At 51.1% G+C, this 16187-nt stretch overlaps 1 protein-coding gene across 50 annotated transcripts in view; it reads right to left on the reverse strand.

Annotated features, from left to right (window-relative positions):
* The window catches only part of LRRFIP1 (LRR binding FLII interacting protein 1), a 141200-nt gene that overhangs the window by 54930 nt on the left and 70083 nt on the right, over positions 1-16187 (reverse strand). For 16 of the 50 annotated variants that reach the window (XR_009253857.1, XM_058699986.1, XM_058699980.1 and 13 more), the window contains exons 2-6: positions 13552-13638; positions 6430-6447; positions 3285-3332; positions 1715-1759; positions 1105-1185 (exon numbers count right to left, since the gene is read on the reverse strand). Coding sequence is in view for 49 of the 50 variants with exons in the window: in XM_058699986.1 (XP_058555969.1) it covers positions 1105-1185; positions 1715-1759; positions 3285-3332; positions 6430-6447; positions 13552-13638 (279 nt within the window). In the remaining variant the exon portion in view is untranslated. The remainder of the gene's footprint in view (positions 1-1104; positions 1186-1714; positions 1760-3284; positions 3333-6429; positions 6448-13551; positions 13639-16187) is intronic. The other 34 variants (XM_058700062.1, XM_058700042.1, XM_058700081.1 and 31 more) reach the window with 6 other exon arrangements.

The raw sequence follows: 16187 nt of genomic DNA on the forward strand, positions 1-16187 counted from the left end.
GTGACCTTGCCCGGCACCCCAACACTGTGTTATCTTTATAGCTGACTGCTGTGAACGGCCGACGAAATGCATGCTCAGCGGCCACACAGGAAGTCTAGGGCTGGTGGGGCGCCCGGGTGGCTCAGTCCTTGACCATCCAAGTCTTGATTTCAGCTCGGAACAAAGTCTCACGGGTTTGTCAGCTGGAGCCCCGTCAGGCTCTATGCTGGCAGCACGGAGCTGGCTTGGGATTCTGTCTCTCTCCCTCTCTCTCTGTCCCTCCCCTTCTCGAGCTCTCTCTCTCTTGAAATAAATAAACGTCAAAAAACAAAAAAAAGGAGTCTAGGAGTGATACTATAATTTAATTGTTAAGGTGGAAACAAGCTTTCTACTCCATACTGTCCCCAAGTGAAATGGAGCGGCTGCATTGAGGCCTCCTTCTTACCAGCAGCGACAGCGACAGCAACCCTGTGGTGATAACACGGACATGCTCGCAGTCATTTACCGACTTAAGGCACTAATAAGCAAAACGCAGTTTCTCTACTTCGCTTCCCAAAGCACGCAATGTTCTCCAGTCTAATTATGAAGGTTTTGGGAATGTTTACGGAAAAGCACGTATTCGTCTCTGCCAGCCATCAAGCTGTCCGTGACGAAGACGTTGCATCGCCGCTGACCGAAGGAAGGACTTGGGCGAGCAGACCCGGGTCTCAGGGATCTGACCTGCTCTCATTTCCCACCAGGCCGCCTGCTGCAGTTTTCAAGGAGCTACCCAAGAACAGCACTGAGTTAACAGGTGCTTGAGCTCAGATGCACATTTGGTGGGGAGTGTGTAGGCAAGCAGGATCCCTTCAGGGCACCAGCGCCGCACAGAGAAGACTTAATGGGGGCGCGGCAGTGTTGTGATGCAGACGGATATAAAAACATTATGATTTGCCCACGCGGGAGAAACACACGACAAAAGTGCCCGCGTTTACCAATACTCTTTCCGCGCCACAAGGAAACATGCCACCAGTGATGAGATTTCAAAGGCGGCTTCCCAGATACTGGTAACAAGACGGTGGGGTAATGGACGCGAAATCTGACTGCGGGGACACAGGCGGCAAAGGACGCCAACACAGACTGTACCGTGCAAACCCAGTCATCCTGGTTACTGACCCTCAGACTTCCACGACTACCCACTGACATGCGCTCGTCTTCGTCGGAAGCCTAGTGAAAGAAAGGATGAAAACAGCCATGAAGCATAATATAACACGCATAAGAGAAGCCGACGTCCAGCTTTCAGAGGGGACGTGGCCCACGACACCATAGCAGGGCCCCAAGGTAGGTGACTCTGGAAATCTCAGTACACCTGAGCCTATGTCTTCTCCAAACGGCCCCGTCTGGGCGCCTCTGTTTACAGAGGGCTGTTTCTGGATGATACCGCTTTACGTTAATGTCATTTCTTTGCTGGTAACCTATAAACACGTAGCCTCAGTGCGTATCACTCTCAAAATTATTCATGGGTATTCGATAGCAGAAAGAGCATTAAAACTGTCATGAACATATTAATATTCAGAAGTTTCCAATGCTCCCTTCACCAAGTTAGGTCAACAGGCTAAAAGCCTTTGTTTAGGTAATAGTATCAGCATTAATTTCTTTTATAAGCATCACTAAAATACACACACGCACGCAATTTATGTATTTCAGCCACTACAACTACAAATTAGACTTCAATCAAAATGAACACAGTACTAACCGATGTGTTTCTTCTGGATCTACGTGAATAACGCTCACTGTCTTCCTACCGAAGCAAAGGGAAGAAACAGCATTAAAGGTCAGGTACAGACAGAGCAGAAGCCTTAGTCCGCTGGTGACACAATCCAGTATTTCTGATATAAATGTCACATAAATATTTTCTTTGCTGTCATCAAAGGCTTCAATTAAACCACTGGGGAAGGATGTTCTCTTTGGGCGGGGGTACGTAAGCACACAAGTAATCTGCGTCTTTCATTTTGGCTTTAAAAGCATGTGTTGGGAGAGAGGTTGGGCCTTAGTTTGTCCCTAACCTCTACTATGTGGTCCATTTAAACTAGTCTACTTTCCCCCCTACATTCAGAACCTTATTCTCTTTCCTTTGGGAATCAGAAGATAAATCATTTCTGGAAAAGATCCAATAAGGGTGTCACCCCATCTACCGTATTTTGTGCACTCTGAGATAGGCACAGTTTTCCACATGTTTGCACATCTCTGCAGTTGGGGGTATATCTTATAATCAAGGTTGCCCACATTATAATTAGCAGCACTTTTTTCTTTCTCGATGGTATACAAAGCAATGATACAGCTTTTAACTGGGTCTTAAGATTTGACAAAAATACATCTGCCTATGCCACAGAAGCCTAAAATGATGGTTTACACATAATGAAGGTTGAAGTGAATAATTTTTTCGGTAGAGGACATATACACTCTTTATCTTTCAAGAACTCTTCTCTTTCACGTTCTATACAGGTGTCTAAGAGAGGAGATCATTTTACATTTCTTTGCATTATTTATCCATAAGGGACAATGACTGTGGCATTTCCACTGGCCAGGCTCTTAATTGCTAAAAGTATGTGATGATGTCCATGAGGCCATTCAGTAAGGTGTCAAGGACAAGAGGCAGGGGCGGGAATTGAGGTGGATGAATTCATGAGAGAAGGAGTGGGTCCACGTTCTCCTGGGGCAAGGGGAATGCTCCCCCTTCTAGAGCGTCATGCCTGAGGCATCATCTCCTTCTGAGTGTGCCTGGAGGAGAGTCCTCTGCCCAAGGCGACGGGAGGCAGTGGCCCCAGAGACCCCCACAAGCCTCAGCTAGCTGCTGATTCCAAGAGTCAGCGGCTACTGAGCAGACCAGACAAAAATGCCCGGCCAGGACCATTTCTGACCCAGCTTCACAGGGATGTAAACAATCAGGCCAGACCAGAAGTCCCGGGGAGAAAATCTCTCAGGATTCAATTATGGCAGGGCAGGAATCTATTGCTATAATCAAAGTGAATAAGAGTAAAATTATAAACCGGGGCGCCTGGGTGGCTCAGTCAGTTGAGCGTCCAACTTTGGCTCAGGTCATGAGCTCACGGTTTGCGGGTTCGAGGCCTGCATCAGGCTCTGTGTGGACAGCTCACACAGCCTGGAGCCTGTTTCGGATTCTGTGTCTCCCTCTCTCTCTGCCCCCTCCCCCGCTCATGTTTGAGCTCTCTCTCTCTCTCTGTCAAAAACAATTAAAATTTTTTTTTTTAAAAGAATAAAATTATAAGCCACTTAAAGTTCTTAAAATTGTATTCAAGGCCTACCATCCACTGTTCGATGTCACCCCATTTTGTGTCCAGCCCATAATATTTCTATGGACAGAAGGGAAAGAAAATTAGGCGAGAAGTGAAACGGTAACCACACAAGAAACTGCTCTGACATGCATTTCCAAACCGCTGCCCAAGCCACACGCTGAGGGTAACATGCTGGGGCAAAGCAGCAGAGACCAAGGTCGCGGCTGCGCAGGGGAGCGCTCCCGAGCGTTCTGCACAGTGCGTGAGCCTGTGCTGAGACCCCCTCGCCCTCCTCACCCCACCCCTCCCAGGCAAGCCAACAGGGCCAGGGCAAGGCACTCTGGACCGGGAACTGAAACTCAGCCCAGCAGCCCTCGGGGAAGGCTGTTGGAGCCTGCAGAGCGAAAGAACTCATGCTGTTGCTACAGCAGAATGAGAAAAGCTTCCTCGGTGTGGGGGAGGGGGGAGAGAATGTGTGCTGACCCCTAGGCCTCCAGCTATCTGGTGTCCACGCTAAATTTAGGCCCAGGAGAATTTACGTTCTTTGGATGTCTTTATAGCACGTCACCGATGGAAAGATGACTTAGCTAAGAGGGCTTGGTGCAGGGAAAAAAAAAAAAAAATTTACATGAGCAGCTTATATGTTCGGCATTTTCTTTAGCCAATGTCTGCAGGGTTTAGCTTGCTTGTCTAAGCCACAGCGGGTCAAGTTAAAATTAGGAGAGCGGACTCAGAATGGCTGTTACCATTACTAAATACAGTAATTCCAAAGATAGGTGGGAGCCCACGTACAGTCTCAGATAATGGGGTTCTGCCTTTCTCCTCACTTTTCCCTCCATTCCAACAGGAAAAGCGAGCAATACCTGACCAAACCCCCATACCACACAACACGTGGTTTTCCTCTTCATACGTGAAAACCTTATAATCAGAAAAAGGAAAAAAAAAAAAAAATCCAATGCTTAAAGTAGAAGACGAGTTTTGAAATTGTTTTCCAATCGCCGAAACACGCTGCTAAGTTTGGCTTAGTTTCAGTGCATCTTGAGGGGTGGCCAGACTGAGTAGATGGCCCTGCGACGGTCTTGGCCCTTTCTCCTCAAGACGGCGGCGGTCTGGAAGAGGAAGCCGCTGGAGGGAGACCTGAAGCAGGCTCGAGCATTCCGCCCTGGGGCAGAACTGCAATATCAAACCTACACGAGCCGGGTCTCTTCCTGTTAGTCACTTTCCTTACTTTGATGTGTCGAGCTCAGTTTCCCAGCCGAGCAACAGTGTCAGGCTATTGTGCGTTAACGCTCGCTCCACTCTCACTGCCAAATTCCGTGTTTCTCACACGTGAAATGAGATGCCACCTAACCTCGTCATCTCCTGGCTTAATTACAAGATGGAAAAAATGTATTTTTTAAAAAAAGGGGGGGGAGCCTACATCGGTTCACAAAAACTGTCTAAATTCCAAAAGAAGCTTGTATTATCAGTCTCCCTATTTTCTTCTGCCAGTTCTGTGCCCGTATCAGCAATAGCACACCATCTACTGCTGTCTGTTGCGATGATCACGGTGGCCTTATAAGTAGCTCTATGACTGTGGCTACATTTCCATGTCACTTCAGGGAGGGAGAACACCCCCAGAAAGAGCTAGGCGCCCCCAGCTAGCAGTTCTGATGTTAGTGAGCAGGCCAGCACAGCAGCGTGCAGAAAGCGGACAATGTTTCAAACGTAAACTACTATGATTAGCCAGTGAGTCATGCGCAGGAAGCAACAGCCAAACTTACAAAAGGGGCTTGACTTTCAGAAATAGCTTTGATTCAGGAGAAGAGAAACTGTCGCACACAACAGCCAGATGGGCTGAGAGATGTTTACTGCCTCCTTTTCCTCTTCTCAAATGGTAATAAGGAAAGCGTTCCCTCCCCTGGCACGTCTTTATTACAAAAATGTACATCAGCTTTTGGAGCCGGGACTTCCTGAACTCCTTTCTAGTTTTACTTTGTGTACAAATTAACATTCTGACAAAGTTCTAACACCCTGTCCCTGGTGCTGCTGAGAAGATAAAAGTGATCTAGAACTAGAAAGGAATGAACCAGAGTGGAAATTAGCAGGTGGAGTCTCTTTCCTTGGTTCAGGGCAATTTGTTACAATGCGGGTTCCCCCTTGCCTTTTAGGTGTTAAATTCCTACGGAGACTCTGTAGGTATGTTTGGATCTAGCTTCAACATCCATTGCAATTACTCGCCTGCTTTCTTTCCACCAGGTAATAGTTATGCAGAGTGGGGGTGGGGAGCAGGACACAAAGGCAGTCTGATATCATAGCAAAGGACCCCATGGGAGGACTTTTTAAATGGACTGTGTTTAAAAGGGCTTGTTCTAACCTCTGAAACAGTCATCTTATTTTGATTTTCTTAGCTGCTCTAAAAGATACCGTTCTTCATCTATAGACTAAATACATTTATGAAAAGCAGCTATTAAGGTTGTCGTAAGTAACAAACTAGGTACATTTACAGGAAAGGCTCCAGTATATACACTCTGAATTCCCACTCACTCCATCATCATGGCTGAATCAGGAGCCCCTTACCTGGTTGCTTCCTACTGTACTCTCTGCGCCTGGCCTGCTAGTGTATTTATCTCTAACCTTCAGCTGGTTCTATGAAGGGCTAGGGAACAGAGAGGCACGTTACTATCCTGAATGTTAGGGGTGGACGGCAGGTATATTTTAAGCTCTTGGATTTTACTGTTGTATCATTTTCTTTTTGGCTCCGATTTTTAAATCAATATTTAATACTCTTTTAGTGTACGGTAATCTGCATTGATATTTAAATTTTTTTCTAATAAAATTATATGGAAGGATAACCTCTCCTTAAACAGCTGATTTCAAAGGTTTCCCACATCCTGAAATGTGATTTTACTTTGCCTTGGAATTTTTTTTTCAAAGAAGTAATTTTCTAATTTGAGAAAAGCAGAGACGAGGAAAGCCTTCTGTGAACAGACGTGAGTCTAATGGTGGCTTTTTAAGGGGATGTAAGTAGCAACTTTGGCATTTTGATCAAACCAATTCATCAACAAAGCAGTAAAAAAAGAAGCAGTAACAACTTCTATCTCAACGAAGGGCATTATTTCTGAAAGGTGACCAGGCCCTTGGCAAGGAAAAAACTAGCACATGCAATTGAGAAAACAAAGAAGAAAGAGCCTACCTTTTGAACCTGATAGATCTACAGAGAAGGGCAAAAGAAACGGGAAAAGAAATAGGAAATCCAATTACAAAAGGAGAAACATCAGAAAGAAAGGTTCTGTAAGTACCTGGAAATGTGAATAAAAGTCATACTGGGGTGGGGGGCGGGCGGGGAAACGCTGAATACTGGTAAAATACAAATTGAAAAATGTTTGAAGTCTCATTGAAAGAATTCTTAATTTCCTGACTCATTTACATTCTGTTTTAGGTACAATGGGGAGACCCGGGCGCACACACGGACCCCTACGCGGATCCGGTTATCATTCCCATGCGCGAGCGAGTCTGCAGAACCCGTCACCATCAGTGGGGAAGAGCATTTCGTCTTCGATTCGAAATTTCTTTGCACAGCGATGAAAGTTTAACTAGAAAGCACAGAAACCGATTATAAAGTCAACTGGTCAAATTCACAGACAGGAAGAAAGACGCTTTCCTGTCCTGATTCATGCAGACAGAAACAGAATGCCAGGAAAGTTAGCCCTCAACCGAGCGATCACTAGAAGAGAACTGAAATACACATTTTAAAAAGCCTATTATGACGCATGGACTTTTTCATTTGCTCCAAGTGTTTCTCCTCGGGGTGTCCCAATCACTAGGTGAGGCGGAGATAATCTGCTTCATTCACTCATTTGCTCACTCATTCATTCACAGAACAAAACATCGGCCAAGTCAGGCTTTATTCAAGGCGTTTCTAGGCGTTCGTGGGGGAGCACGGATGAACATACTCAACGTTATGACCACGTGGAGCACAGCACTCTCCATGAAAGTCACTGGCAAGAGAACATCACACCAGGGGGGGTCACGTCCCACCATCTATCTTCTCTTAGCGGGGGTCCTTGTGTGAAATAGAAGGTTCCCTAGGAGTTCCCAAAGACTCTCCACATCTTATTCTCCCCTGATGAATCCATTAGAAAGGACCTCAGCATCCTTCTAAACAGCCCCCGGCACAGTGAACAGGGGCCACAGTCTCTCACCATCTGCAGGGCAAAGAACTGTGATGGGTGGGTGTAGGGGCTCTGCTATGGGGAGGAGGGGGAGGGGGGCTGGGCTGGCCTCGGTGGGGTGGTACCGGTAAATCCCAGCTAGCTCCGAGGCCCCCGTGTGGCTCCAAACACAGCCTGCCTCCGGAACTCCCAACCTCTGGCACCAGCTTCCCGCTCTCCTGGCCCCCAGGGACGGTCACTTCTCCTTCTCCTTTTCCTCCTCCTCCTCCTCCTCCTCCTCCTCCTCCTCCTCCTCCTCCAGGGACTCACAGGCTCTGTCCACCTTCAGTGGATCTGCGCTCCCTCTCAAGGAAACCCTTTCTGGCCCAGCTCAGAAACACCTGTGTAGAGATACATGGCTCGGGGATCATGCTTCTCAATTTCTTACACCAAAATATCAACCTTCCTAGTTGAACACTGGCCTTCCAAAGCATATTCATTTCCACTTAACCAACAACTTAAAATGCCAGTACCCCGGGCTATCAGATTGTATAACCTCAAATTGTGTTAGTGCGTTCTAAGAATAGTCCGGCCCAGAGATGTGATACGCAAAGGGCGGGCTAGGGAAGTGCTGTCCGTATACCTTCCGAAATCCCCAGACTCCACTAGCTTGCCTCGTCTTTCCCTCCAGAGGCGCATGCAAACGCTCATGCATGACACGCACGTGTCCCGTCCCCCGCCCCAGGATCTGGCTCAAATCCAGAACAGCTTCTGCTTCTGTGTTGTCTGTAAAACTCGAACAAAGTTGCCTACTCCGTTTATTATACTGGGCTTCTAAGTCCACACCGACGAAAAAATGACTTCCAAGGTTTGCCTCTACTTGTGAAATGACCAGATTGCGTACGTCTTCTCCTCCCCCTTTGCTGTGGTGCCAGCCAGCTCACGGACAACTTTCATCCCACGGACACCGCCCTTTGTTTTTGTTTTTATCGTTAACCATCTAGCTGATCTTGAGGTAGAGAGCACACGCGGAGGACCATGACTTTGCAGCGGTCAGATCTACACATGAATCTTAGCTCAACCACCATGGCTGTGGGGGAAACTGTCCATTTTCCTCACCTGTACATAAAACTCGGGGAGATCCCCTCACACACTGTGACACTACCCAGGTGTGTGTGGACTGCCCCGGACCAGGGGCTCCCAGGATGTCCCTGCTCGTCCCTTCTGCCCTACCCCAGTTCTCTTTGACTAGCAAGAAAGTACACATCTATTTCAGTTTAAACCTTTCAACTACCCTTTTTGAGAAAGCAAACTTTAAACACCAGTGCTCTCCTAGTTCAAATACCTTACGCTTCTGCCCGCATAATTGTCATTTGGATGGGTCAGTGCTGCTGCTGAGCCAACCAGATCAGTATAAACTGCAGGACAGACCAGGGGGCCTCCCTCCACGCTTCACCCCTTCCTTGACCTGGCTGTCTCTGTGTTCTGCCCACCCCCACGTGCCCCTCCTTCATTCAGTGTCCCCCCCGGCTGCGTGGACCAGGGTTAGCTTCTCGTTTCCTCCCTGACACACGGATAATTCACATCGTGGTAGCTGGTCATCAGGCCTGTGACTGATCCCAAATAAGAGTCTGAGTTCAGCAGAAAAGGAATTGTTGAGGTCAATCACTGTGTCTGTGAGATCACATAGGGAGGAGGGGGAGCACAGGTGAATGATGTCTGTGAGATCACACGGGGAGGAGGGTGAGGCCACACATGGAGGAGGGTGAAGTCACATGGGGAGGAGGGTGAGGTCACACGGGGAGGAGGCTGAGATCACACAGGAAGGAGGGTGAGGTCACACGGGGAGGAGGGTAAGAACACAGAGAAAGGAGGGTGAGCACAGGCAAGTGATGTCTGTGAGACCATATAGGGAGGAGGGTGAGATCACACAGGGAGGAGAGTGAGGTCCCATGGGGAGGAGGGTGAGGTCACAGGGGAGGTGGGTGAGATCACATGGGGAGGAGGGTAAGAACACAGAGAAAGGAGGGTGAGCACAGGCAAGTGATGTCTGTGAGAGACCATATAGGGAGGAGGGTGAGATCACACAGGGAGGAGGGTGAGATCACACAGGGAGGAGAGTGAGGTCCCATGGGGAGGAGGGTGAGGTCACAGGGGAGGTGGGTGAGATCACATGGGGAGGAGGATAAGAACACATAGATAGGAGGGTGAGCACAGGCAAGTGATGTCTGTGGGACCATATAGGGAGGAGGGTAAGGTCACACAGGGAGGAGGGTGAGATCACACAGGGAGGAGGGTGAAGTCACACGGGGAGGAGGGTGAAGTCACACGGGGAGGAGGGTGAGGCCACACGGGGAGGAGGGTGAGGCCACATGGGGAGGAAGGTGAGGTCACACGGGGAGGAGGGTGAGATCACACGGGGAGGAGGGTGAGGTCACACGGGGAGGAGGGTGAGGCCGCACGGGGAGGAGGGTGAGGTCACGCTGGGAAGGGAAATTAAGAAGCTCGTGTCCACCTGAGGCACTTTCTCACAAGTAAAGCCAAGCTTTCCTGCTGGTCTTCTCACAACTCAAACCCACACTCGGGGGAACCCGCTCCCAGGCCTGAATGTGCCTCTGCTGTGCGACTGTGTGAATACCGACAGGACCCAAATGACCACCTGCTTCCCGGTGAGACGTTCCATTGGACCTGAATCATTACAAAGCTGTCACATCTTGTTAAAATGGAGAATTTCAAAACTCCAACGCGGGTACTAATGGAACGATACCTGTGCGTAAGACCCAGGAGGCCGACTGCGGCCTTTGTGATCAGATCCCTGGTTTTAACCAGGCTTCCTTTGCAAAGCCGAGCTCCTCAGTGGGCACTGAACGCTGAGGACGGCCCGAGCCGCACAGGAGCTGGGCAGTGCCCGCGCACAGGCCTGGCTTCCAACGCCCTGTGGCCAGGACCGGGCTCCCGTGTCCTTGTGCACCGTGGGGGCCTTGGCCTCGCACGGCTGCTGCGAGGGCCACCCCCAGCCTGAGGGAGGCTTCTAAGGAGGCCGCTCAGAGAGCGGCTTTCGGGCCTCAACTCTTTTTAACCTTCATTTGCTAAATCAAGAACTTCTGCCAGAGGACTTTGTGGCTGACAGGCCACATATGTTAGCAGGCTTGTTTTTAAATCAATTCGGGAGAGGACACGCTTTATCTACACGTGGAATCTGGAAGGCAGATGGGAAGGTACACACTGCATGATTCCTTCTCGCCTTGGCTCTGTAGAAATCTCCCATCTTATTCTTAGCGAACGCTCATCTTCTACCCTCGAGGACAGTGACAAAATGATCACTGACGCCCTCCTGGAAACCCAGGCGTCACGGCCGTCTCCTTCCCCAGCCTGCTGCGTCCGCTCCAGCAGTGGGGCTCAGAGGCAGCCACGGGCCACCCGAAACACCGACAGCACCAAGATGCCACCAACTGTGGCCAAACCGGGCGGAGGTGAAAGGGAAGTTGTTCTTACAGGTCTTTTATGACCTTAATACAATGACTAGGGGCCGCGGGAGAACCAAGGGAGCTGATTAAAACCAAATGAGCCCCGAGAAGGCGACAGGGCGAGAGGTCAGGGCTGTTGGTCCCGGGGAAGCGAGGCAGCCGTCGCCCCAGGCGCTGGCGCAGCTCCTGGCCATGCTGGTGGCCCTTGGCACTAACACCCTACTGCCCCCACTGCCCCATTCCCTTCTGAAGCCAGGTCGGGGGCAACAGCGTCCTGCACACAATGGGCTTGCAAATATCCACTGAACGAACAGAAACATTCTAAAGAGCAACTGATACCCAGCAATTTGAAAAAAGCATTGGAGGGGGCGCCTGGGGGGGGCTCAGTCAGTTGAGCATCCGACTTCGGCTCAGGTCACGATCTCGTGGTCTGCGAGTTCGAGCCCCGCGTCGGGCTCTGTGCTGACGGCTCAGAGCCTGGAGCCTGCCTCGGATTCTGTGTCTCCTCTCTGTGTCTGCCCCTCCCCTGCTTGCTCTGTCTCTCAAAAATGAATAAACGTTAAAAACAAATTTTAAGATAAAAGCATTTGAGGGGCGCCTGGGTGGCGCAGTCGGTTAAGCGTCCGACTTCAGCCAGGTCACGATCTCGCGGTCCGTGAGTTCGAGCCCCGCGTCAGGCTCTGGGCTGATGGCTCGGAGCCTGGAGCCTGTTTCCGATTCTGTGTCTCCCTCTCTCTCTGCCCCTCCCCCGTTCATGCTCTGTCTCTCTCTGTCCCAAAAATAAATAAAAAATGTTGAAAAAAAAAAAAAAAAGCATTTGAAAAAGGAAAAATACCTAATTTTTAAAAACCAGTGCAGGCTAAGAGAACCTTTCCATTAGGTGGCCTCTGGTTACAACTGATCCCGGCATCTGAGTGCACAGAAGGTGCCTGGCGTCTGGGTGGGTCCTACAGCACAGGTGACACTGTCTCAGGTGTGTGACAAAGTCTACCAGCAACACCTATACTTCATCTCTGCCTCTCGTTCAAACGCTTCTCTCCAGAGATGTTCCTGAAAATGCTTCTTTGAATGGCTTCCCATAGTCACTCCTGGTGTGACCGGTACCCTGGGGTTCACAGGCGGGGATCAGTCGGGTCCCCATCCCGGTCCGAGCCGAAGCTCGCCCCTGACACAACGGGAGGGGAGGGGGCTTCACGTTAGCCGTCAGCTGAACAGCCGAGGCCGGATAATTAACATGAAAATTCAAGAGCGCCTATATCCAGTTTGAAAATGACACATGTGATTCTTGGGGGAAGGCACTGAGAAGGGGCCAAACCCGTGCTCTGCATAAATTAAGAGAAAAAAAGGACAAAAAACCAAAGTCAATTCTAGAGGCAGGCCCACAACTGTGTTTGTATTTCTAACGAGGAGAGAGAACGTGGTGATTTACTTTCAAATATTTGTTCCGTCTTCATTCACGGCGTAAACACAGGACAAGGGCTAAGCTACCGCAGAAGTGTGACTGACCCTCATCTGCTTGGGTCACTCCCAGGAACTGCTGGTGTGGTGTGGCCCTTCCCGGGGGGCGGGGGGGGGGGGTCCACGTTCCCGCCTGTCCCCATCACTGTGGGGACGTCCGGCCTGTGGTCGGATTCTCCTAAGTAACATTCTGGCCTGGTCTAGTCGCCTTCAAACCCCACGGAAGAGATTTCTTCCCAAATCCAAACGTGGCTGTGCCCCTTCCCTGCTTCTGTAGCTCTACTGCGTGGGCTGCACACCCTGCAGGCAGGGAAATGACAAAGGACACCTGGGCTGGTGGCCGGGTCTCACGCTACAGGGGACGCGAGGCTGTGTGGCGGAATCTGCGGTGATTTTAGGAGAAACTGGAAATCCAGGATTTTTATCTGAAATCTCACAGGCTTTAAAACACTGGCTTAACTTCGAAATGCTGGCTGTGTGCAATCAGCCCCGGGCAAAGCGCCCGGCCACCTCCCCGCGACACGATACACTCAAAACCCTCAAGCGGTGCCCGGTGTGGATGTCCTCGCAGGGTGTGACCCGTAGAGGACACAGGTCAGGTGGACGGGGAGTTGCTTCTTCCGTGTTGACCTCAAGCTCAGGGGAAAGCTCTCTGCTCTGAGTTCAAGAGTCCTCATCCTGCCCACACGGCTCAGGCTCCAGCCCAAGGTTATGAAAATAAGTGGCAAACAGCATTAACAGGTGAGTAAACAGATTACTGTCCACGCTCCCGGGGTGGGACGTTACCGTCCACTTCCCTGGTTATTTCCCCCGCCCGTGGGCCTCAGTCATCACGAAACCGATTAAAACGCTTAAAAACCACAGGGGAAGTATTTTTCAACAAACAGTTTGCTTAGTTTAAAAAAACAATAACCCGTTCCTTCACATTTTAATTCAGAGGCTCGAGATTCTAGCTCGACGGCTGGACCTCGAAGTTCAGAGCCAGCGACTCTCGGCCCCTTTCGGCCGGAAGCCTGGGCTGGGAGACGTCTGCAGGCAAGTGGCCGTGCGGGGGGCCGTCTCGGGATCCAGCACATCGAGGCCTGGGACAGGCACGTCTGGAATCCGTGCTATGCGCGCTCCCCGGCCTGACCTTGAACAAAGTCACAGGCACAGTGCATTCCAATCGCGGCCACTGTCAACGGGACAGGTGCCTGTGTTTGCACACCCTCCCTAAAATAAATAATCGAGCCGCGTTACCTCCTTCTGCTGTCGCTCCAGCTCCTTCATTCGGATCTCTCGGGCCTCCGCGCGGGCCGCACGCTTCGCAGCCAGCCTCGCCTCCGCCTGAAACAGACACGAGTTTTATCAGAAGACAGACCAGCAACTCGCCTCCTTCCCACCGTTAACGACGAGGATGTTGCAAGAGACTTTGTTCAGGGCTTAATAAACATACAGGAACACACTGCAAACTGACAAGAGTTAAGGGTCATCGGGAGGGACAGCAGCAACAGTTACAGTAACAAGGATGCCTACCATTTACGGAGCCCTTGCCAAACGCCGAGTGGATGCTGTTCTAAGGGCTTTACGTGCCATGCCGTATGCTCCTTGCAACAGTGCCGTTAGGTAGATACTGTTACCATCCCCGGTTTACAGATGAGGAAACTGGCACAGAGAGGGTAACTTAACCAAGGTCGCACAGCGCGTAAGCGGCAGGGCTGGGCAGTGTGCCTTCCTCTGGAGCTCTGACACACCATTGCAGGAAGCAAACATTAGAGCTGGGCATGGCCACAGGCCACCGGCTCAACCCCTCCCTTTACAGAGCAGGAAGCGGAGGCCTGGAGAGGCTGCCAGACCGGTCTCCAGGGGCGGGGACTCGGGACTGCTGCTTTCCAGAACTCCCGTCTGGTCAGCTCTCGGGACACCCTGCTGGCCTCAGCTCCCCGTGGCTGCCTGCAGTGCTGGGAAGCCCATCTTTTTTATCAAGAGAACCAAGATGGTGGCAGAGTGTTTCTGGCTGATGGGCTGCCCACCGCCATGGAACCTGCCACTTGAACACCGCCTCCCAAGTTTACAAATGTCACGTTTATGCACCACGTCAGCTGATACAGTGGAGGGCTAGTCAGGTAACTGGTGCAGGTGCACCATGCAGGCTTTTTGGGGCCGAACACAACTCACCTTCTTTCCACTTAATTTGGGGGGGATACACTCGTAATTCTTCCACCAACAGTTCTGTAGATAAAGTTTCAGACCTTAAAGCAGGGCCAGGACAGACGGCCAAGTACTTCTGGTGTGGTGTGGGGCCAGCAAGCAGGAGGGGGCCCAAGGGTCATTGTCCAGCTTCTCTCAAAGGACCAGGCTCACGTCGGGGGGCGGTGTCCACACCCCCCCCCAACCCCGCCACACTTGTTCTGAATTACAAATGCATCTTCTGTCCAAGTGCTCGTCTAAGTTGAAAACTGACCACCGCTGATCTGTCGGAGGTCGGCCGGTGTGTGTCCTCATGAGGAATCTATTCTAACTTGGTTCATTCGCATGGTTCCTTTATCAGTCCCAGCCCAGGTCCCTCAAGTCAGGGGCATCAAAAATCACAGCAGCCTCAGAACTTTGATACCTCGGGGCCATTTTCAATTCTGTAAATCACATTACACCGTGTGAAGGGGCGCTCGGGGTCTATAAAAAGATCTGGCAAAGCTCAAGGGGAGGGGTGGGGGGTTCACTTGACAGATATCCGGCCATGCTGTGATGCTGTAGCCCAGGGTCGGGCCAGCAAGAGGGCGAGGTTCACACTGAGTGCAGCCTGCCTCCCTGTCTTCCTGGGGGGAGGCGTGGGCTCCCTGCCTGCTGGCTCCCTGTCTGAGCCGGCACAGACCAGACAGCTATGGCCTCAGCTCGGGTGGGAGGAACAGGGGAGGGGATGGGGGAAAAGAGAAGGGAGGTCATGGGGGAGGGAGAAGGGGAGGGGCAGAGTGGGAATGTGAGAAGCAAGAAAGGGGACAGAGGGAAGAGGGCTGCAGGGGCACACAGGCCGAGAGGAGTACGGCAGGCCCAATCCTCGGGGGTCCCTGAGACTCCCACATAATCCTCTCCCCTTGAGAGTGAGCCACACTGTAAGAGTGACAGACGCCCGTCCTGTGACCGGGTTATATCACATTGCAAAGAGAAATGCAAAAGTAATTAAGGTTCCTCATCAGCTGACTCAAGAGTTAATCAAAAGATAGATTATCCTGGGTGGGCCTCACCTAATCAGATGAGACCTTTAAAAGAGGGACTGGGGCGGGGGTGCCTGGGGGGCTCAGTAGGTTGGGTGTCCGACTTCAGCTCAGGTCACGATCTCGCGGTCCGTGAGTTCGAGCCCCGCGTCGGGCTCTGTGCTGACAGCTCGGAGCCTGGAGCCTGCTTCACATTCTGTGTCTCCCTCTCTCTCTGCCCCTTCCCCGCTCATGCTCTCTCTCTCTCTCTTTCAAAAATAAATAAAATGGTAAAAAAAAAAAAGTTTAAAAGAGGGACTGGAAGTCAGACGGACTCTCGAGCTGGCATGTGTGACAGGGCCCGGGAGGGGTCACATGACAAGGAGCTGCAGGTGAGCTCTAAGAGCCGAGAGGGACCCCCAGCTGGCTGACAACCAGTAGGAAAACGGGAAGCTTGGCTTGGTTTTGCAACACCAAGGAGCTAGATTCTGCCCACAGCCATGTGAGCTCGAGAGGACCTCAGGCAGCCTGTGAGGCCCTGAACGCGGGACCCAGTAAGCTGTGCCCGGACTTCTTTTTTTTTTTTTAGGTTGATTTATTTTAGAGATAGCGAGTGTGGGCGCGGGAGGGCCAGGGAGAGGGAGAGAGAGAATCAGAAGCAGGCTCCACACACGGTCAGTGCGGAGCCGACGTGGGGCTTGAGCT

The sequence above is a fragment of the Neofelis nebulosa genome, chromosome 2 (genome assembly GCF_028018385.1).
Source record: "Neofelis nebulosa isolate mNeoNeb1 chromosome 2, mNeoNeb1.pri, whole genome shotgun sequence".
Classification (NCBI taxonomy): Eukaryota; Metazoa; Chordata; class Mammalia; order Carnivora; family Felidae; genus Neofelis; species Neofelis nebulosa.